Source organism: Oncorhynchus gorbuscha, linkage group LG25, assembly GCF_021184085.1.
Source record: "Oncorhynchus gorbuscha isolate QuinsamMale2020 ecotype Even-year linkage group LG25, OgorEven_v1.0, whole genome shotgun sequence".
Taxonomy (NCBI): Eukaryota; Metazoa; Chordata; class Actinopteri; order Salmoniformes; family Salmonidae; genus Oncorhynchus; species Oncorhynchus gorbuscha.
Genome location: NC_060197.1, coordinates 14,225,787 through 14,248,941, shown reverse-complemented (window position 1 = coordinate 14,248,941; position 23,155 = coordinate 14,225,787). Strand labels below are relative to the sequence as shown.

The following is a 23,155-nucleotide window of genomic DNA, read 5'->3' as shown; positions in this document are numbered from 1 at the left end:
GACGAGACCCCCAGACCAGACACTTACTGTGAGCTGCCCAGGAGGAGACACATCACCCACAAACAAACGAGGGACACGGCAACTGATTACAGTCAGTCAATTTTAAATGAATTTGTTTAAAAATCAATAAGAATAAAACAAATTAAACGAAACAAAAATGGAGGAGGATAGTCCTGAATCGGGTAATAGCACGATGTGAGTTAATAATAATAATAATAATATATGCCATTTAGCAGACGCTTTTATCCAAAGCGACTTACAGTCATGTGTGCATACATTCTACGTATGGGTGGTCCCGGGGATCGAACCCACTACCCTGGCGTTACAAGCGCCATGCTCTACCAACTGAGCTACAGAAAGACCACAGTTGTGGATGGGAAAGTTGTGAGTGTGGAGTTACTGAGTGAATGTGTGAAAATGCATGCTATTCTATTTGTATGTGGCAAGACTATGGAGTCTATAGAGGCTATAGCATTTGACTATATAAACTATTGATACTATGAATGCTCTAGGGACTATGGATGCTCAGGGACTATAGATACTGTAGAGACTATAGAGGAACCATGGCAGTGATACATATGACAGAAGAAGGCTAGAGCTAGTCTTAGAGAGAAGACTAGACCAAGGGAAAGTAACGGTATCATGCCCCTCTGACAGCTGTCTGTAGGCATTTATAAGAGAAGTGTCTACCTGGTCTGCAGCCACTGATAATAGCACAAGGTGCTATTCTATATGTATAATGAAGATACATATGGTGCATAGGAAGTAACTACAGGAGAATCGTTGAAGATGCACATGGGGTAATAAGGGAAACTACTGAGTGTGTTTGGGATTAGTACTAAGTGGATGTGAAAGTTGTGTGATTGTGAGATATGACATATTAAGCTGATTGAAATTTGGATAATAAAATATAGAAATTCGGATATTAAGCTGATTGAAATTTGGATATTAAGCTGATTTGAAATTTCATAAGCAATTTTAGCTCATTTTAGCTATTAAGTAGAGCAGGGCTGCCCAACCCTCTTCCTGGACATCTACCGTCCTGTGGGTTTTCAGTAAAACCCTAATATAACAAACCTGATTCAACTAATTAGCTGCTCAACAAGACCTTAACTAGCAGAATCAGATTTGGGTTGGACTGAAAACCTACAGGACAGTAGATCTCCAGGAAGAGGGTTGGGCAGCCCTGAAGTAGAGTGTGAATGAGAACTGTCAGGGGACAAGCTCCAGTGAGTAAGATGACTGAATGGATACCCCAACCAGTTCTGTGTGAGCTGAGTTTTTAGATCTATAATGTTATCTGTGGGTTCTGTCCACCACCTCTCATTGTTGGGGACTACTAATAATAGCACAAGTGTTATTGTTGTTTTATATGTATAGAGAACCATTGCAGATACATATGGTGTATAGGATGCACACGGAGTGGTGTGTATGTGAATACCTAAGTATAGTTATATAGGGAAAAGTGAATGGAAAGATATGAAAGAAGATAGGACTATTCCTGAATATGCTGTTAAATAGAACACTGGAGTGAATATTTAAACCCCTGAATGAATAGAACACTGGTGTGGAGGAGGATTTTGTGATGTAACACACATGTATAATGGGTTACTAGAGCTAAAGTAAGATAATATTGAGTATAATGGTTTACTTAGAGATCTGATGAAATAACAATAGAAACAATAATAATATACAACTTGTAGACGTACATAAGTGGTGTAAAAAACATTCTGAGAAATGTTCAGAGTGGTCCTTTTATGGATCATTTGTTCAAGATAAGGTTAAAGCTTTCTACGGGACTTGACTTACCCGTAACCAATAAAACTATAAATGCGTATGAGATTTCCTCCAACCTGGTAATACATAAGGCTGGGGCGGTCACAAGATGTTGTCAGCTGGTGATTGGCAAGCAAATAATATATACTCAATGTACTCAGCAATTTACCGTTAATTAACAGAAACACATTTAGCATCTCCTGGCTTTCACACATAGCCTCCAAGCCATTTTAAAAAGTCTAATAAATCCATGTAATATAGCCTACAACTTCACAATAAATCCATTTTTGATTTTAGACAGGTCTTAGACCGGCCTAAAATTATATGAAGAAAATGTTGTCTATTTCAGAAGAAAAGAATAGCATACTCGGAGTTACACTAGTTTATTTAGCAGACTTGCTTATAATTCTGTGTCATTATTTTATATTTTTTTTATAGTATGAAGAATATAATTGAACAAAGCTGAATAAAATAGAAATATTGTCTCCAGACGATTTGAGGGAGTGCTCACATGCGACTGTTCTGTGTTGAGCGGTTAACAAAGAAATAGGTACTGCTATATGCTTAATTTAGTTATTAATGTAACTTTAGTTGTTCTACAAACGTTGGGCTATATGTTTTGATTTTTAATACATTGTAAGGCTGCATGATGAGATTCTAATTATGATTTGAAAAAAGTTGCTTGAAAGGCCTGAGCTCTGCGTTGTTTTTTTTGCGCAGGCTGTACACTCTAAAAATAAAAGGTTCCTAGAGTATCCTTTAGGGGTTCTTCAAATTGAAACTGTGGGGGAACCCCAACAATAACACCATTTTAGTTTTCAGTGTTTATTAAGATTTAACTGGCAAAGCAGAATAAAAAATAAAAAAAGTAAATATGAGGTAAACTCCTAGCAGAGCCCCAAGTCCCGTGTGTATGTCCTCTGGTGTGGTGATGTTGATGTTCTCCGTATCCATAGCCAGAATGATTTTCCAGTGCATGGTGATCAAACAGGTTTCCTGTTATATTCATCAGAGGTGTACGGGGGTGAAGTCTTAATAAAAAAAATAGTAATTATACAGATGATTAACAAAACATGCACATGACAGTATTCATACCTTGGATTTTGTTCAGATACCTGCAGACACAAAAGTGAGCAGTTCAGTCATCTGCACCCAATACATCTGGCCTTCAACATAGCATACAGTACATGTTCTTACCTTTTTGTTGATTGATATCCATCGAATTGTGTCCATTTTCTGTTTCATAAAACAATATAAATTTAGATCAATCAAGGGATAAACCTTACCTTAAACTGAGGAAATCCTCAGTTAAGTACCTGCACCTGCTATCCTTTCAAATCCAAACATTTCAGTTGGGCAGTTAGGTTCCGACAAGAACCCCCACCAGGGCCTCCTGGGTGGCGCAGTGGTTAAGGGCGCTGTACTGCAGTGCCAGCTGTGCCATCAGAGACTCTGAGTTCACTCCCAGGCTCTGTCGTAACCGACCGCGACCGGGATGTCCATTGTGCGACGCACAATTGGCCTAGCGTCATCCGGGTTAGGGAGGGCTTGGTCAGTAGGGATGTCCTTGTCTCATTGCGCACCAGTGACTCCTGTGGCGGGACGGGCGCAGTGCGCACTAACCAAGGTTGCCAGGTACACAGTGTTTCCTCCAGCACATTGGTGCGGCTGGCTTCCGGGTTGGATGTGCGCTGTGTTAAGAAGCAGTGCGGCTGGTTGGGTTGTGTATCGGAGGACGCATGACTTTTAGTCTCTCCCGAGCCCGTACGAGAGTTGTAGCGATGAGACAAGATAGTCTCAATTGGATACCACGAAATTGGGGAGAAAAAGGGGTAAAAAATTTAAAAAATAAAATGTAAAAAAAGAACCCCCACCAACTAAGAAGGTTCATCAATGAATCCCACCTACTATGGGGGGAATTTTCAGTGCCAAGAACCCTAAGGTTCTTCAAAGAACCCCTATTTGTTTTTAGAGTGTACACACTCCAATAGTCTCTCATTCAGAATTTGACAAGCACTTGATAATGCCTCGAATTTCGCGACTGCATCCCCTTTGTGGCTGTAATGCACCCTTCTCCCTGAGTGCGTTGTGCCCTTCTCCCTGAGTGTGCTGCGCAATTGGAAGCCCTCTCACTCACATGGCTCTCTGTCACATGATAGGGCCTTTCTCACAGGCTACAAATGAAGACAGACACAACGGAGAAGCAACTGTGCTGTCCAATTCCGAGGTGCATATTGGACGAACTGTCCACATTTTCTTTTCGTCAGCCAACAAGATGAGTAGGCCTGATGAACAGCAAAAGCATTAGCCTATGTCAGTCTACCTATGTCGGTCTACAAGTTCTTGAGAAGTTCCAATTATTATTAGTCAATGCTATAGTTTGGGTAGCACCAGTGATTTAAGTAAGAAGGTAATGTCATCCAAAACAATAATCTGTTTCCATTACGTGGAACTGTGTCCAGAATAAGTAGATCCAAGTAAATATATTTTGTACCGAATATTGAGCTGATAAGCCAGCACCAACATTTTGAAGGTCCTAGCAGGTTTGTTAAACAACAGGTTTCATATTTTGACGAGTTTATGTCCCCGGGACAGTTTGTACAGAACTGTATTTCAATGCAACAGGTCAAAAGGTGCCTATTCCTGCCCACGAGGCAGTAAACTAGATTAAGAGTAAGAGTTTTTTTTCGGACTGATTAAAGATGTTTATTTTCTTTCATTAAGGACTCATGGAATGTCCACTACCAAGTTTTTTATATATGTTTGCCAATGGTTCTGTGTCTCTCCCTTCGAGGGGCTTCCTGAGGCAGTTGCCTTTAAGAGTACAGTTATTGAGACTGTGTACTGTGCAGTGTAAAGGAGCCGGGATCCAGCTGTTGAGGGAGCTCCCAAATTAAGAAAGGCCATTTTGTTTGTTTTTAACGCTACGATTTTTACCACACACGCCAGCACCCACAGACAACCCACCTTGATACAAAATGTACTGAAAAAACGATGTAAACCTGATACACAAAATGTTGAAATGTTCCAAATATCTTTTAATAATGTCTGAGGTACAGGGGAGAAAAACTCACTTAATGGGGTTGAATGACCTCTGACCTCTGTTCTAACATCCTGGTGAGGCCTGATCACGCTCGCTAGAAAGACTAGAGATATTGGGTTAGATTTAAATGGGCTATGTAAACACTAGATAATTAGGAAGAAGTGTATAATTTATCAACAGTCCTATGTGTGATTCAGAACAAGAGAATGGGATAGAGAGAGCACTGTCCCTGAATGAGGGAACCTGTCTCTAGACTATTCATTGAATTACCGTTTGGGATACAATTAAGTTAAGATGGAGTCATCAAGGGTTGTAATTTTAATTTGATTTGTTATTTTGATTTAACAGCCAGTGTTTATTTGGATACATGAATCATGATGTGAGTCGTGTGTCAAAAGGGGAAATTACCAGTCCCCTGGGGCCCTTCTGTAAAAGGAAAAAAAATATGTTGATAATGGTTGACAGTTATTTCAAATGCATTGAAGTTTCCCCCACCTCTTGTTTTATATGAAGAAGTGTATTGCTGCTGCTGTTTAGTTGATTTGGTTTTGTCTTGCTTCAATAAAAACCTCACCAGATTGGGTCTGCTGGGTGGTTGGGATGTCTCCCTAAGGACTAGCCCTCTGACTACCTGACCCTGTTACTCGCCAAGATGATAGGGGAGTATAAGTCCATTTGGAGGGGGAAAATGGTTTCAACTGTGTGTTTCTCTCTTTGACATTTGTTTTAGACATTTGTATTAAGAATATTGGTAGTAGTAATAATGCATCAAACAGTGAATAATTTGTCTGGATTTCCTGAATCAGAAATGCCATAAACTAAACTGTTGTTCTGGTCTGTCCTCTCTCTCTCTCCACAGATGGTATCTAGATGCATGGAATGGATCATTTGGCCGAGAACAGGGTGAACCTCACCCCCTCTAATCAGACATGCTGGAACCAAATCAAATCAAATCAAAATCAAATCAAATCAAATCAAATTTATTTATATAGCCCTTCGTACATCAGCTGATATCTCAAAGTGCTGTACAGAAACCCAGCCTAAAACCCCAAACAGCAAACAATGCAGGTGTAAAAGCACGGTGGCTAGGAAAAACTCCCTAGAAAGGCCAAAACCTAGGAAGAAACCTAGAGAGGAACCGGGCTATGTGGGGTGGCCAGTCCTCTTCTGGCTGTGCCGGGTAGAGATTATAACAGAACATGACCAAGATGTTCAAATGTTCATAAATGACCAGCATGGTCAAATAATAATAAGGCAGAACAGTTGAAACTGGAGCAGCAGCACAGTCAGGTGGACTGGGGACAGCAAGGAGCCATCATGTCAGGTAGTCCTGGGGCACGGTCCTAGGGCTCAGGTCCTCCGAGAGAGAGAAAGAAAGAGAGAATTAGAGAGAGCATATGTGGGGTGGCCAGTCTTCTTCTGGCTGTGCCGGGTGGAGATTATAACAGAACGTGGCCAAGATGTTCAAATGTTCATAAATGACCAGCATGGTTGAATAATAGTAAGGCAGAACAGTTGAAACTGGAGCAGGAGCATGGCCAGGTGGACTGGGGACAGCAAGGAGTCCTCATGTCAGGTAGTCCTGGGACATGGTCCTAGGGCCCAGGCCAGTTGAAACTGGAGCAGCAGCATGGCCAGGTGGACTGGGGACAGCAAGGAGTCATCATGTCAGGTAGTCCTGGGGCATGGTTCTAGGGCTCAGGTCCTCCGAGAGAGAGAAAGAAAGAGAGAAGGAGAGAATTAGAGAACGCACACTTAGATTTACACAGGACACCGAATAGGACAGGAGAAGTACTCCAGATAAACAAACTGACCCTAGCCCCCCGACACATAAACTACTGCAGCATAAATACTGGAGGCTGAGACAGGAGGGGTCAGGAGACACTGTGGCCCCATCCGAGGACACCCCCGGACAGGGCCAAACAGGAAGGATATAACCCCACCCACTTTGCCAAAGCACAGCCCCCACACCACATAAACCAACCCTATTAACTATGCCTATGTGACATGTTTACAACTAGTATATAAGGGATAACGGGACTGCCCTAAAGAAGAGAGCTCCTGATCTATATGTGTACTTGATGCACTTAGTTGGTTGGAACCTCTCTAGCACGCTGATAATAAAGAATAATTCATTTAAGATTGACTTTGAGTGTCCCTGTGTAGAATTTCCATGACACTCCTCTGAGTACATTGACTTCAATACAAAAGATGGAAGTTCTGGTTCTCACCCCCTTTCTGGTTCTCATGGTTCTCACCATCCTTCCATAGACTTACACAGTAATTATGACAAATTCCGGAGGACCCTCTCCAGCCTATCAGAGCTCTCGCATCATGACATGTTGTCCACCCAATCAAAGGATCAGATAATTAATCTAGTACTGAAAACATATGCTACAGCTAGCTAGCACTGCAGTGTATACAATGTGGAGAGTAGTTGACTTAAAGAGAGCAAGACAATAGCTGAACAGTTTTAAACAAATGAATGTCTTCCAAAATGAAGGAGGAGCAAGCGAGAATCTGACAGAGAGAATATAAAAAAAATTCTCAGTTTCACTTACTTAGCTAGCAAATGCAGCTAGCTAATTTAGCTTACTGTTTGCCAGCTGGATATGACTTTCCAACACAGCACTGGAACTCTTTCAAGTCAAGTTAAGCTTTTGGTATTACTCATTTATTGCCACTGGGCCCGCCAGTGTAACTGCTTACTGATGGTACATTAACGTTACTGCATGATTGTAGCATGTTTACTAACACATTAGTTATATTAGCTATGCTGATTATGACATTACTTTAGCTAATATGATGACAATGATGTAGGTTGTGTGTAGTGGTTTGGAAAGTTTTTTTGCCTGGTCACATACAGCTGATGTGTTGTGCATTGAAGTTCACAAGGGAAGAGGTGAGAGGAGGAGAGCACTTAGACGTGAGAAGGAATACAACATGACTGCTATGAAAGTGAACTGTGTGGTCGGGTGTATTCATTCTGCCAATTCTGTTGAAAAAGTTTATTTAACAGAACAAATGGGGATAAACATACCTGGATTTGTCCAATAGAAACTCTCCTCTGCAACTGTTGGACTAATGATAACACCCTATATCAGCTTGATGCAGTATTGAATGTCACTGTCTGTCCATGTGTCACTTGTCTGTCACCTCAAATGTGTCTCTTGACCCGTGTGCACCTACAGTTGTAAACTTTCATTCATAGGCTAGGTTGTAGCAACCTCATGATGGGTATAGGGAAAATGTGAGTATCATGTAGTAGCCTAAACCCATCGCTGTTACATTGAACTGGGTGAATGGAATATGAATGAGTCATCCAATATGCTGTATTATAATTTAAATGTTTAAATGTATTTAACTAGACAAGTCAGTTAAGAACAAATTCTTATTTACAAATGACGGCCTACCCCGACTGGAAAAACCCTCCCCTAACCCGGACCACACTGGGAAAAATTGTGCGCCACCCTATGGGGCTAAGGCTATACTCATGGAGAAAAAAAACTTCCTCTCTTATATTGAACAGTACTGACCGTTACTGGTACAATTGAGGTCAGAATTCACCGCTATGGACATATAGATGACTCTACCTGCTTCTTTTGAACTTCCCGATACCCCATATTATGTGAATGAATTTAAAGAATGATCAGTTTGGTGATTTTCTTTTCAGTTAAATGCATTCAGTTGTACAACTGACTAGGTATCCCCCTTCCCTTTCCAAGAGTAGCAGAAACTTGCAACAAGAGACCGAAAGATTTTTCCAAACAGAGACCGAAGGTTCAGCAGCTTAGTGGGAAAGACAGACACCATTTTTACAGTCATCTGCAGGCTTACACAGTGTCCTTTGGGATAAGAAATTCGAGACGCGCAGTTGAGAGAACCGTTACTTTCCATCGTTAGTCTATCAGTTGTTTAATTTAATCATTTTAGGATTTGTTAAGTAGACCTAATCCTAATTGATTAAAATTGCAACTATCTACCGAGAAAGTAAAAATTACTCTATAAAGGCTAACTTTGACCGTTTTTCATATTTTTTTCTACTGTAGCCTCTGGTATTTGCGTAGAAGGGAGAGGCATCACCAAAACGGAGCGCACAAAGCCATTGCGCGCAGTACCACGTCATTCTGTCAAACTTATTGAAACGTGTTTTGCTACTTTCTGGCAACATATACTTAACTTTCATTCAGATAATATTTAGATAGGTGGGGAGTCGGGGGAGATGATGACAGGATTTCGACTGAACTTGGCGCCTCTCAAGGAACCGCTGGGATTCATCAAATTTGTAGAATGGGTAAGTAGGCGACACTGTCCAGAATCCCACTGGAAAAAATCTGCAGCTCAACAGTTCTAATAGCGGAGGGAGTTTTCACTCTAGTTCGGGGCTGTGGCCTGAGAAAATAAAATAGAAAATACTGTATATCACGCTTTTTTGCACTTCAATCATATTGCATGTTGGAGCAAACCACACAAGCTTTCATCAGTTATTTATTAACTAATGTGTCACAGTTTTGTTTTATTTTGTCAGTCTCTTTTCTCCTGATTCTGCAATGACAAAATAATGATAGCCTACAGTATGACATTCATTCAACTCTCCATTTTAGCAAAGTCTGCGGTGGGAGGTGGCCGAGCTACATCTGTGTTTGTAAGACCATTAACATTAGACAACCCCAAAACCGGTATTCTCACATGTAGTGTCTGAACCTACAAACCCCGTACCAGTTTAAAAAATGAATGGAAGTTTGGAGGTCGTTTTGGGGTTAAATATGTATCCAAAAACCTCACATTTCATAAGCGTTCTTAGGCTGTATCTCCTAGATATAGGACAGATACTTCAAAACCTTATTCCTTAAAATGTATTTACTGTGTTTTTGCCTGGAATGTGTTATTCAATGCGTTTCTATGGGCTATAGTCCTAATGGTCAAATTGAATATTTTATCAAATCATTTTTTGATATTTATTTTATACCTACAGGGGTCCTAAAATTCTAAATCAAATAGCTACATTATCCATGTTATGACCATCTTAAAACAATTCCATATGTTAGCTTAGTAAACCTCTCCCCAAGGCTTAGAGAGTTCATCAGAACTGAAGAGATGTGATCCAGTTTTCAGGCCAGGGTTTCATTCCTTCCACTTTCAAAACCATGTTGTCCTCAGAATCCATGCTTTTGGAGAAAATGCATTAATCACGTTTAACTGACTTGTCTGCATAACTCAGTCAAATGGATCCTGTGTGTAGCTATGCAGGAGTAAATTAGGTTAAACATTCAGCTCTTCTCTCTCTCTCTCTCACTGTGCAAATCCTCCAAGATATAGGCTGCAGGCCAGACAGGCAGCAACACCCCAGTCATCTGACCATAGACTTCTACACAACAGGCTATTGTCTCTGCCTGTGCATTTGCAGTGCTCACTAGATATTAATTGCTGTGAGATGGCACAAATTGCCTCGATGAGGTAGTCAGTCAACAGGAAGTTGTCACACTGTGAAATGAAAACATCTGCAGAAGGGCGAGAAAGAAGGGCCTCTCCGGAACCAAAATGGAGGCACAGTCACAAAGTAAGATTAAAAAGTTCACCCTAGACACTGATCTCAGGTCAGTTGTGTGTTTCTTTGTCCTATTAGTCCCTATTAGAAAGGGTAAAGCGGATCCTAGCTCTGGGCTTAGGGGCAACTTGTACCCGAAACTGATTCATTCAGAAGGTGCAGTGTATTATTACACTCTAACTCCCTCTAGCCTACATCTAGAGAGAGAGAGAGAGAGAGCGAGAGTATCAACAGAGAACAACAAAGCTTGCAGCAGAGAGAACGAAAAGAGGATCAAAACAGATCTTCATATAGACCGTTAGATCCTTCTTGTTCTTGGCAAGCTTACTGTTTGTCCGGTGTTTATCAACCCCCCCCCTGAGCTGGTCTACTACAGTATCTTATAGTATGTCCCCAGTGTAAGCAATGTTTCTCCATTCTCCCTGCTCAGCTAAAACAGTTGACCTGATATCTTTCTTTCTCTCAATCACTCTTTCTTTCTCTGTTTTAAACAGCTGACAGCCATCTTTGCGTTTGGGAGCTGTGGGGGGTATTCTGGCACGAATATCGTGTCCCTCTTCTGCGGTGAAGGAAGGAACGAGACACTGAATGTTACTTTTAGCTATCCCTTCAGGTGGGTGTCAGTCAGTCCTCTCTCTCTCTGTGTGTTACTGTGGTTGATACCCCATACAACTTTTAGACCCTGCAAAAAAAACAAAAAACTTTTTCATCTGTCGGAGGATGTTCACAGTGGAGGCAACAACTTGATCCCATGACCTCAACTGATTATTTCCTCCATTAAACTGAATGAGTGTTTTCTTGTGCAGTGTAAGGACTGGGGTTTATTCCAGGTGTAGTACGACACAAACAGGAAGTGACCTGTACAGTGAAGATGTATCAGGTTAAACTAGATGACACAAAGGATACTTTTTAATTGTCAATCAGAAAGATTTGCAGCTGAAATTTTGACAATATAAAGTCTCCATTCTATCCTCTTGTTATTGTCATTATATATCCCCTGGGAATAAGTACACCGAACAAAAATATAAATGCAACACGTCAAGTGTTGGTCCCATGTTTCATGGGCTGAAATAAAAGATCCCAGAAATGTTCTATACACACAAAAAGCTTATTTCTCTCAAAGTTTGTGCACACATTTGTTTGCATCCCTGTTAGTGAACATGTCTCCTTTTCCAAGATAATCCACACTTGACAGGTGTTGCATATCACGAAGCTGATTAAACAGCATGGTAATTACACAGGTGTACCTTGTACTGGGGACAATAAAAGGCCACTCTAAAATGTGCAGTTTTGTCACACAACACAATGCCACAGCTGTCTCATGTTTTGAGGGAGCGTGCAATTGGCATACTGACTGCAGACTGTCCACCAGTGCTATTGCCAGATAATTTAATGTTAATTTCTCTATCATAAGCCGCCTCCAACGTCATGTTATAGAATTTGACAGTACGTCCAACCAGCCTCACAACTGCAGACCACATGTATGGCATTGTATGGGCGAGCGGTTTGCTGATGTCAACATTGTGAACAGGGTGCCCCATGGTGGCGGTGGAGTTATTGTATGGTCAGGCATAAGCTACGGACAACGAACACAATTGCATTTATCGATGGCATTTTGAATGCACAGAGATCCGTGACAAGATCCTGAGGCCCATTGTCGTGCCATTCATCCGTCGCCATCACCTCATATTTCAGCAGTATAATGCACAGCCCCATGTCACAAGCATCTGTACAGAAGTTGAAAATGTCCCAGTTCTTCCATGGCCTGCATACTCACCAGACATGTCACCCATTGAGCATGTTTGGGATGCTCTGGATTGACGTGTACGACAGCGTGTTCCAGTTTCCGCCATATCCAATTTGTAAGTCACTCTGGATAAGAGCGTCTGCTAAATGACTTAAATGTAAATGTAAATATCCAGCAACTTCCCATGCCATTGAAGAGGAGTGGGACAACAATCAACAGCCTGCGAAAGAGATGTGTCACGCTGCATGAGACAAATGGTGGTCACACCAGATACTGACTGGTTTTCTGATCCACGCCCATACCTTTTTTTTTTTAAAGGTATCTGTGACCCACAGATGCATATCTGTATTCTCAGTCATGTGAAATCCATAGATTAGGGCCTAATTAATTTATTCCAATTGACTGATTTCCTTATGAACTGTAACTCAGTCAAATCTTTGACAGTTTTGCATGTTGCGTTTATATTTTTGTTCAGTATATTTACAGTGTGACAATGATCTCTTACTGAAATACCCTGGATAACTCTTGTTATATCACGTATAGATGTACACTGAAGTATAAAGCTGTGTTGTGTCCCCAGGTTAAACCTGGTTGCTCTACTGGAGGCCAACACCACTCTGTGTAACCACTCCGTGCCCGTCACCCACCTGATGGGAGACTCCGCCTCCTCGGCCCAGTTCTTTGTGGGCGTGGCCATCATCTGCTTCCTGTACTCTATAGTGGCTTTGCTCGTCTACCTGGGCTACATGCACATGTACATCGACTCTGACTTCGGCCCTATGTTTGTGAGTACTGGGAAAGTAAAAGGACAAAACCTAGATTGAAATCCCCATATGTGACTTGACATTAATATGATTGATGTGATTTGATTTTGATTGAAATTATTTATTTAATTGTAATACACCTACTGGTGCCCAGCCCACATGGGCTTACAAGACACTACTAAACATAGTACCATTTTACTTATACTCAAAACAAAATAACATTTGACAAATTATACACATACAATAATAAGTACAGCTACCATCTAGCCACACTACACAAACAGTACATTTCTCCTTCTCCTCTAGGCATTGTGAACAAACTGAGAAATCTCAAACACATCCTGTCTGAAACAAAAGTCAAGCCTCTGCTTGTCCCGTAACCAGAATACATCAGGGTAATCATCAAAATTCTTACAAAAAATAACATCTCAGATCATCAAAGAACATCTGAGATCATTATACAGAGGGCAATAAAACACTAAATGGATTTTGTTTTCGATTTTCCCAAGATCACACATTAGGAAAATTATCTTTTCTCCAGGCAATCTGTTAAGTCTGCCTGTCTCTATAGCCAGAGGGAGGGTGCGGGATCTGACTTGTGCACAAACTGACCTTTGGCTTCTTGCTAGGTTCAGGTGGACATATGGTTCAGGGGTGTAGTTCTCTTTGATGAGAGTTTACGTTCTAAGCAGGTGTTGGAATCAAAATGAACAGAACCGTTATTATTTTTTGTTCAGTTCCACTGTTTCCGACCAGCAAAATACATTATTGATTTCTTCCTAGTCTCATTCTTGCTGACATCAAAATTACAAAAAATATATAAATAGGAGACTGAATGCGATCGGAACACTGTCTAATTGGCCTCCATTTAACTCTTACAGAATTCCACGTAGACGGGTATATTGGAAATTTAATCAAAACCTATTGAAAGACAATTTGTTCTTAACTAAAACAAAATAATTCATAATTTACTTTTTTTTGCACAACATAGGTACAGCAGATCTCCTTATTGTATGCGACACTACTATAGAGGCACAAAATAGGTTAGAGGAAAAACAAAAAGAAATGGAGGTACTTATTCAAGAAGGATTAAGTGTATTATATTACAAAAATAAATCAAATTGGATGGGTAATGGTGAAAAATGCACAACATTTTTCTTGACTCTTCAACATAGGAATTCTACCAAAAATAATTTACAGAAACTCGTTACAAATGATGATTCACCAAATTATATTTTGAAAGAAGAAGCTAAATATTTTATGCATATGTTTCCTTTGTATCCTCCATTTCCACTGAATGATGTTAACTGTAAGGATTTCTTTCCTAATAATACTAATGATACTAATAATGTAAAATTAACACATTTACAGAAAGACCTGTGTGAAGGCCAACTTAGAGAAGAGGACATTTTGAGGAAATAAAGTATTTTCAGTTTGGAAAAACACCAGGGCTTGACAGTATACCAGTAGAAGTATATCATACCTTTTTTATGTACTCAAATATCCATTATTAGCATGTTTTAATTACTCTAATACTAATGGTAGACTTTCAGGTACTCAACAGGAAGGTCTGATTTCATAACTTCTAAAACAGGACCCACATGGTAAGTATAAAGATCCAGTCCATTTAAACTGGAGGCCTCTAACACTTCAATGTTGTGATGTGAAAATCCTGGTGAAATGCGTATCACATAGAATAAAAAAGGTTTTACCAGATATTGTTCATCCTGATCAGACAGGTTTTTTACATTGACGGTATATTGGAGATAATATACGACAATTACTTGAAACAATTGAACATTATGAAACATCGAAGATACCAGGCCTGGTCTTCATAGCAGATTTTGAAAAGGCGTTTGATAAAGTAAGACTAGAATTTCTATATAAATGCCTTCATTACTTTAATTTTGACGAATCTCTTATACAATTGGTTAAAGTTATGTACAGCAACCCCAGATGTAAAATAGTAAATAATGGATACTTCTCAGAAAGTATTGAGCTTTTAAGAGAAGTAAAGCAAGGCTGTCCGTTGTCTCCATATCTATTTATTATGGCCATTGAAATGCTAGCTATTAAAATTAGATCCAACAAGAACATCAATGGGTTAGAAATCCTGGGGATGAAAACAAAAGTGTCAATGTATGTCTAGTTTTCTTCTTAAGTCCGCAATCTGGATCCCTGCACAGTCTCATTGAAGATCTTGATCACTTTTCTAGCTTCTCTGGATTAAAACCTAATTATGACAAGTGTACCATATGTATTTATTGGATCGTTAAAAAATACAGTGTTTACACTACCTTGTAGTTTACCAAGAAAATGGTTGGATGGTGAAGTAGACATGCTTGGTATTCAAATCTCAAAAAATATAAATGAATTTACCACAAATAATTTCAATAGAAAGTTAGCAAAAATAGATAAGATTCTGCAACTATGGAGAGGTAAATAGTTGTCTATTTATGGAAAAATCCCATTGATTAACTCTTTGGTCCTATCAAAGTTTACTTACTTACTAATGGCATTGCCTACTCCAGATGACTCCATTTTTCAAATCGTATGAGCAAAAAATATTTGCTAAGCCAGAGAAAATTAAACATGCATATTTATACAATGAATATGAGTTTGAGGGGCTAAAATTATAAAATATTAAAGCTTTAAACCTCTCACTAAAAGCTCACCTCATACATAAATTATACTTAAACCCAAATTGGTTCTCCGGTAGATTATTAAAGAAAGGCTCATCCTTTGTTCAAAAATGGCCTTTTTGCCTTCATACAGATTACAACTTCTCATTTCCGACTAATTTTGTTTAAAGTATCGCCCTTTCTTAAACACGCCAAACAAAGCTGGTTACAATTTCAGTTTTATCCTCCAGAAAAGATAGAACAAATATTACAACAAATGTTATGGTTAAACTCAAATATACTGATTAATAAAAAAACATTCTTAATGGATTTTTAAAATATTTTTAACCATATTTGTTAGTGATATTATGAATAGAAACGGAGGCGGTATATGCAGTTACTGAAAATATATGGAAATATCTGTTCAATCAAAATGTACAACCAACTGATTGTTGTCACGCCCTGGCCATAGAGAGGCTTTTATTCTCTATTTTGTCTAGGCCAGGGAGTGAGTGTGGGCATTCTAGTTTCTTTATTTCTATGTTTTCTATTTCTTTGTTTTTGGCCGAGTGTGGTTCTCAATCAGAGGCAGTCGTCTATCGTTGTCTCCGATTGGGAATCATACTTAGGCAGCCTTTTTCCCACCTGTGTTTTGCAGGTAGTTATTTTCTGTATAGTTTATTAGCCTTACAGAGCTGTTCGTTTTTTCACTTTGTTATTTTGTTCGAGTGTTTTTTGATCAATAAAAATCATGAACACTTCCCATGCTGCGCTTTGGTCTGATCCTCATTCTGACGAGAGACGTAACAGAACTACCCACCACCAAAGGACCAAGCAGCTTGGCCAGGAGGAGCAGGGATCCTTGGCCCGGGAGAAGAGTGAGTGGAGGACCTCATGGACATGGGAGGAGGTTATGGCAGGGGACAAGACCCTGCCATGGAAACAGGAGGAAACAGCAAGGGAGGAGCGGCAGCGATACCAGGAGTCACGGCAACGAGGCAAGCATGAGAGGCAGCCCCAAAATGTTTTTTGGAGGGGGGCACACGGGGAGAGTGGCAGAGTCAGGGTTCAGACCTGAGCCAACTCCTCGTGCTTACCGTGGGGAGCGAGTGACCGGTCAAGCACCATGCTATCCGGTTCTGCCCACCACGCCTTCAGTGCGCATCCACAGCCCAGTGCGCTCTATGCAAGTTCCCCGCAGTGGCCGTGCTAGAGTGGGCATTCAGCCAGGACGGATTGTGCCGGCTCAGCGTTCCTGGCCTCCGGTGCGTCTCTTCGGCCCAGGTTATCCTGCACCAGCTCTACACACGGTGTCCCCGGTTCGCCAGCAAAGCCCAGTGCGGCCTGTTCCAGCTCCCCACACTTGCCGGGCTAAGGGGGGTATCCAGCCAGGACGAGTTATGCAAGCCCTGCGCTCCAGATCTCCAGTGTGCCTCCACGGTCCAGTGTGTCCTGTGCTGGTCTACGCACTATGCCTCCAGTGCGCCGTCATAGCCCAGTGCATCTTGTGCCAGTTCTCCACACTCACCGAGCTGGAGTGGGTATCCAGCCAGGATATGTTGTGGCAGCTCCACTCACTAGGCTGCCAGTACGTCTCCTCAGTCCGGTGAGACCTGTTCCGGCTCCATGTTCGAAGCCTCCAGTGATGTTCCATGGCACGAAGCCTCCAGAGATGATCCATGGCACGAAGCCTCCAGTGATGATCCATGGCACGAAGCCTCCAGTGATGATCCATGGCACGGAGCCTCCAGTGATGATCCATGGCACGGAGCCTCCAGTGATGATCCATGACACGGAGCCTCCAGGGATGATCCATGGCCCGGAGCCTGCAGTGAGGATCCATGGCATGGAGCCTCCAGCATTGATCCGCGGTCCGGAGCCTCCAGCGACAGTCCCCGGTCGGGAGCCTGAAGCAATAGTCCCCGGTCCGGAGCCTGCAGCGATGATCGGTGGTCTGGTTCCGTCGGCGATGATCTGCTGCCCGGTTCCTCCAGTGAAGGCCCATGAACCAGGGCCACCACCAAAGCGAAGGGATCTGCGGGTGGAGGGGGGTCTATGTCCCGCACTGGAGCCGTCGCCGTGAAAAGATGCCCACCCGGACAATCCTCTTTAGTCAGGTTTTGCGGCCGCAGTCCGCACCTTTTGGGGGGGGGGGGGGGGTACTGTCACGCCCTGGCCATAGAGAGGCTTATATTCTCTATTTTGGCTAGGCCAGGGTGTGAGAGGCAGCTGGCAGCTGTCTATCGTTGTCTCTGATTGGGAATCATACTTAGGCAGCTTTTCCAACCTGTGTTTTGTGGGTAGTTGTTTTCTGTATAGTTTATTTGCCTTACATAACTGTTTGTTTTTTCACTTTGTTCGTTTGTTCGAGTGTTTTTTGATCAATAAAAATCATGAACACTTCCCACGCTGCGCTTTGGTCTGATCCTCATTCTGACGAGAGACGTTATACAATTGCAGCATTACCTCAAAAATGGAGGAGACAAGTGGAAAAGGAAGAAGGTAGGGAACTTGTTTGCCTGCCATATATTAAAGATACAAATTGGTGAAAGGAACTGGCATAAATAGAAAATATTCCAGTTTAATTTGAGGACAAAAATGTTGACAGCTGCGCCATTCAGGTTGGAAAATAAATGGAAGAAATTTTCGATGTACCAATTCCATGGCACATCAAATTCTTGCCACCAACAGAATGCTATATACAGTGGGGCAAAAAAGTATTTAGTCAGCCACCAATTGTGCAAGTTCTCCCACTTAAAAAGATGAGAGAGGCCTGTAATGTTCATCACAGGTACACTTCAACTATGACAGACACAATGAGAAAATAAAATCCAGAAAATCACATTGTAGGATTTTCGAATTAATTAATTTGCAAATTATGGTGGAAAATAAGTATTTGGTCAATAACAAAAGTTTATCTCAATACTTTGTTAAATACCCTTTGTTGGCAATGACAGAGGTCAAACGTTTTCTGTAAGTCTTCACAAGGTTTTCACACACTGTTGCTGGTATTTTGGTTCATTTCTCCATGCAGATCTCCTCTAGAGCAGTGATGTTTTGGGACTGTTGCTGGGTAACACAGACTTTCAACTCCCTCCAAAGGTTTTCTATGGGGTTGAGATCTGGAGACTGGCTAGGCCACTCAAGGACCTTGAAATGCTTCTTACGAAGCCATTCCTTTGTTGCCCGGGCAGTGTATTTGGGATCATTGTCATGCTGAAAGACCCCGCCACGTTTCATCTTCAACCCATTCATTCTTTCCTTTACACGGATCAGTCGTTCTGGTCCCTTTGCAGAAAAACAGCCCCAAAGCATGATGTTTCCACCCCCATGCTTAACAGTAGATATGGTGTTCTTTGGATGCAACTCAGCAATCTTTGTCCTCCAAACACGATGAGTTTAGTTTTTACCAAATAGTTATATTTTGGTTTCATCTGACCATATGACATTCTCCCAATCTTCTTCTGGATCATCCAAATGCTCTCTAGCAAACTTCAGACAGGCCTGGACATGTACTGGCTTAAGCAGGGGGACACGTCTGGCACTGCAGGATTTAAGTCCCTGGCGGCGTAGTGTGTTACTGATGGTAGGCTTTGTTACTTTGGTCCCAGCTCTCTGTAGGTCATTCACTAGGTCCCCCCGTGGGGTTCTGGGATTTTTGCTCACCTTTCTTGTGACCATTTTCCCCCCACATGGTGAGATCTTGCGTGGGGCCCCAGATCGAGGGAGATTATCAGTGGTCTTGTATGTCTTCCATTTCCTAATAATTGCTCCCACAGTTGATTTCTTCAAACCAAGCTGCTTACCTATTGCAGATTCAATCTTCCCAGCCTGGTGCAGGTCTACAATTTTGTTTCTGGTGTCCTTTGACAGCTCTTTGGTCTTGGCCATAGTGGAGTTTGGAGTGTGACTGTTTGAGGTTGTGGACAGGTGTCTTTTATACTGATAACAAGTTCAAACAGGTGCCATTAATACAGGTAACGAGTGGAGGACAGAGGAGCCTCTTAAATAATAAGTTACAGGTCTGTGAGAGCCAGAAATCTTGCTTGTTTGTAGGTGACCAAATACTTATTTTCCACCATAATCTGCAAATAAATTCATTAAAAATCCTACAATGTGATTTTCTGGATTTCTTTTTCTCATTGTGTCTGTCATAGTTGAAGTGTACCTGTGATGAACATTACAGGCCTCTCTCATCTTTTTAAGTGGGAGAACTTGCACAATTTGTGGCTGACTAAATACTTTTTTGCCCCACTGTATATATTTAGCTCAACATTGCACATGTACATGCATTGAACATGCATTGAACAAACAAGTGTATTGTAGGGTGCGAGATGTGACTGAAACACCAGTCTCAATGTCAACAGTGAAGAGGCGAACCCTGGATGCTGGCCTTCAAGACAGAGTTCCTCTATCCCCGTGTCTGTGTTCTTTTGCCCATCTTAATCTTTTATTTTTATTGGCCAGACCGAGACTGGTGTTGTGCAGGTACTATTTAATGAAGCTGCCAGTTGAGGACTTGTGAGGTGTCTGTTTCTCAAACTAGACACTCTAATGTACTTGTCCTGTTGCTCCGTTTTGCACCGGGGCCTCCCACTCCTCTTTCTATTCTGTCTCGAGATAGTTTGAGCTGTTCTTTGAAGGGAGTAGTTCACATCATAAATCTTGTGCAACACATCATTTCTCAGTGTTCTGAGATGTATGTTTTTGTTGTATATCGTCTCTGTCTAAAAAAAACGCAATAAAAAAATAGGCCTACGTGTTTTAAGCAAATGTCTTGAGTTGTTCATTCATATTATCCAGTAGGATGTGAACAAATTGATTTGGCATGGTCCTACAACTGTTTTTGTCTGTATTTGGATTACTCCTCTGGTCATTGTCACGCCAACCAAGACATCACACATAGACCAGGCTACAATTGTATGCTCTTCCTTATCCATTTTAAACCTTGCTTAATAAACAAAGTGGTTCCAACGAGGTCAAAGTAAGTGATGATGACTTCGGTTCCCTCTTCCCTCTCTTCCCCCAGGATTTTGGTCTGACGGCAGCGATTGCCTTCCTGTGGCTCGTGTGTTCGTCAGCATGGGCCAAGGGGCTGCAGAACGTGAAGGATGCCACCGGGACAGCGGGCATCACCTCCACACTGGCACTCTGCAAGGAGAGCGATGTGGCCTGCGAGGTCACTGACTTCGCCAACATGCGCACCCTCAATGTCTCTGTGGTGAGTAACTCAACCGTTCTTTTATCTTCTTATAGATGATGCTTGTTAATGAGAGTGTATCAAGTTCACACTCACTTGAATTACATGATAATTACATAGATAAAAAAAGAGATCAAATGTAACGTTTTACTTTAGTTTTCCTACACATCCAACAGAAATACTGTGTTTGCCATGCTCACTTATGTTTGACCATATGGTCTCACTGCCTCTCTCTTCTAGGTGTTTGGGTACCTGAATATGATCGTGTGGGCGGGCAACGCCTGGTTTGTGTACAAGGAGACCCGCTGGCATTCTCAGAAGTACACTGCCCAGCAGGGGGCCGGGGCCGGGCGTGGTCAACAAGTCCCTGCTGCTATCTAATATTCTACTGCACGTCCAATGCACAAAATAACCCTGACACACCCTAAGTACTCCTGTAGATCGGAGAGGATTGGATAGATACACTATAAGCTTTATGGTAATAGGCAGCTTCATCTTGCCTGCTGATTGTCTGGGTGGAAATGGGCCATATCTATACTGTGCCTTAATTATCAATATCTATGCTTTGTCGAATATATCTGTGCCTTCAATACCTTTCCCAGTATTGGCCCATTCCTTTATGTGCCTTAGCATGCCAATGCTTTCTCTCCTCGTGCCTTCTCTAACCTCTAAACCGGTGCCTTCTCTTACCAGTAAACCCCACAAAGCCCTGGTACGTTCTCCTAAGCTGTGGTACAGACTCATTGACAGCATTTGTGCACTTTGACCTGCAACTATCTTTGTGCTGGGCATTTCTGCCAAACCCTAATCTGGGATAGTTCAGATTCTTAAACAATGCGTCCTTTCACCTCACGGCCTAGAACTTGCCTCTTTTTAGCAGTCTTGCTTCCGTCCCTCTCCTTGTCCCAACCTGGGCTCGAACCAGGGACCCTCTGAACACATCAACAACTGCCTCCCACGAAGCATCATTACCTATCGCTACTAGCGCGCACCGCTAACTAGCTAGCCATTTTACACCGTTTACACAAGGATGCATGTGTCCCTGAATGTACCGCTGGCCTTGTGCTTTCTTAAATGTAACATTTTTTAAAACCATTTTTTACGTTCGTTTCATTTGAAACTTAAGTAGAACTTTCCAATCTTGATCTTGTATCTTTCAATGTCATCTTCTGTTGAGAAGACCGATGTTTAAATATGTTCTTTAGTCCTTCATGTTTTTGTTCTACTTTGTATTATGCTGTTTGTTGAACCACAGCCACTAAGAAATTGTGCACTGTCTGTGCATGTGCTGGCTTTATGTTTTGAAATCTCCTGTTGTTTCGACGATTGCTTAAACAATGTGTTCAATTATTATTTCTTGTCATTACCTTTGCATTTCTGATCTATTTTCTGTTATTACCTTTGATATAATAAAAGTGTAACTTGAAGTGCTTGTGTACGGAAGGCCAATGTTGAGTGTATGTGTGTTTGTAATGTCTGGTATACTGGTTATGCCACTGTCTTCCTCTTGCAATCATTAGACCAACTTTAGCTTTATGGAGGACTTGTATGTATCTGCCCTGTTGTGGAGAGAGACAGAGCTGTCCTTTCCACAATATGCAAATGATGTCTTCTTTCTTTTTGAATAAAAACCAATGAATTTCCTACAGTCTGTTTCCTTTTATCATATAAAAGTAGATTTGTCCCTTTCTCTCTCTGGTAATATTTACTTAATTGACAAGCCATACTTGGGAGGTTGCGGGAGATTTCTGACTCAACGACTCCTGAAGACATAATGCAGCTTTTGTTTCATGATTTGTCCTGTGACCTCACTGTTTACTGTTTGTCTGGAGAACAAACAGGACACTATCTGGTAAAGCTGCTCCAGTGTGTCTGAGCTGATCACTGACATCCTCAATGCATCATTCCTCCCTTCCTTAAAGTACTCATCTGACATGACTGGATAATTTAAATCTGTGTGATCATTGTTTAGACCTACCAGGCTGTCTTTGAGAGTTACAATTACTTCCTGGAAGGGGAGGATGAAATGATGCAATGTTATTGTAGCCTATTGGAACATGGCTCAAGTTTTCCACCCAGTGATGTCCTGCAGCTAGAGAACCACTGTTACATGCTCAGTCATGTGGTCTGTGGTATGCCAAACTGACACGTGCAGAAGGCATGGAGCCCTATTGGCTTTGGTTCCTGTTCCACACCAGCCGACTATCACTGATTGATTACTACTGTTATTACACAGTCTGTAAATATAACACAGGTTTGACCACTCAGCCACACATTTCTCCAACAATCACTTGATGAATGTTGGATGGGTACTGACTATGGATATTTTCACAAACATCACCATACCAATGAGCCAATGGCGTAGGCTACTGTCTGTCCATCATTGAGTGGAGACGCTATTTCCAATTCCAACCACAAGAGGTCAATGCTGGGTCATTTTTTGTTGTTGTGCCATG

General features: G+C 41.6%; 1 protein-coding gene across 1 annotated transcript; it reads left to right on the top strand.

Moving 5' to 3' along the window:
• Positions 1-8,479: 8,479 nt before the first annotated feature.
• Positions 8,480-22,343, top strand: LOC124014502 (synaptophysin-like protein 1). Its single transcript, XM_046329578.1, has 5 exons — positions 8,480-9,113; positions 10,862-10,980; positions 12,695-12,899; positions 20,529-20,720; positions 20,940-22,343. The coding sequence occupies exons 1-5, from the start codon at positions 9,042-9,044 to the stop codon at positions 21,078-21,080; spliced, it is 729 nt and encodes a 242-aa protein (XP_046185534.1). The 5' UTR covers positions 8,480-9,041; the 3' UTR covers positions 21,081-22,343.
• Positions 22,344-23,155: the final 812 nt, after the last annotated feature.

Excerpts from the sequence above, each read along its gene's own strand:
- LOC124014502 (XM_046329578.1), top strand. The coding sequence starts at position 9,042 with ATGATGACAGGATTTCGACTGAACTTGGCGCCTCTCAAGGAACCGCTG. Across the intron at positions 10,981-12,694 it reads ACTTTTAGCTATCCCTTCAG|GTTAAACCTGGTTGCTCTAC; the intron begins GTGGGTGTCAGT and ends TTGTGTCCCCAG. Across the intron at positions 12,900-20,528 it reads CTGACTTCGGCCCTATGTTT|GATTTTGGTCTGACGGCAGC; the intron begins GTGAGTACTGGG and ends CTCTTCCCCCAG.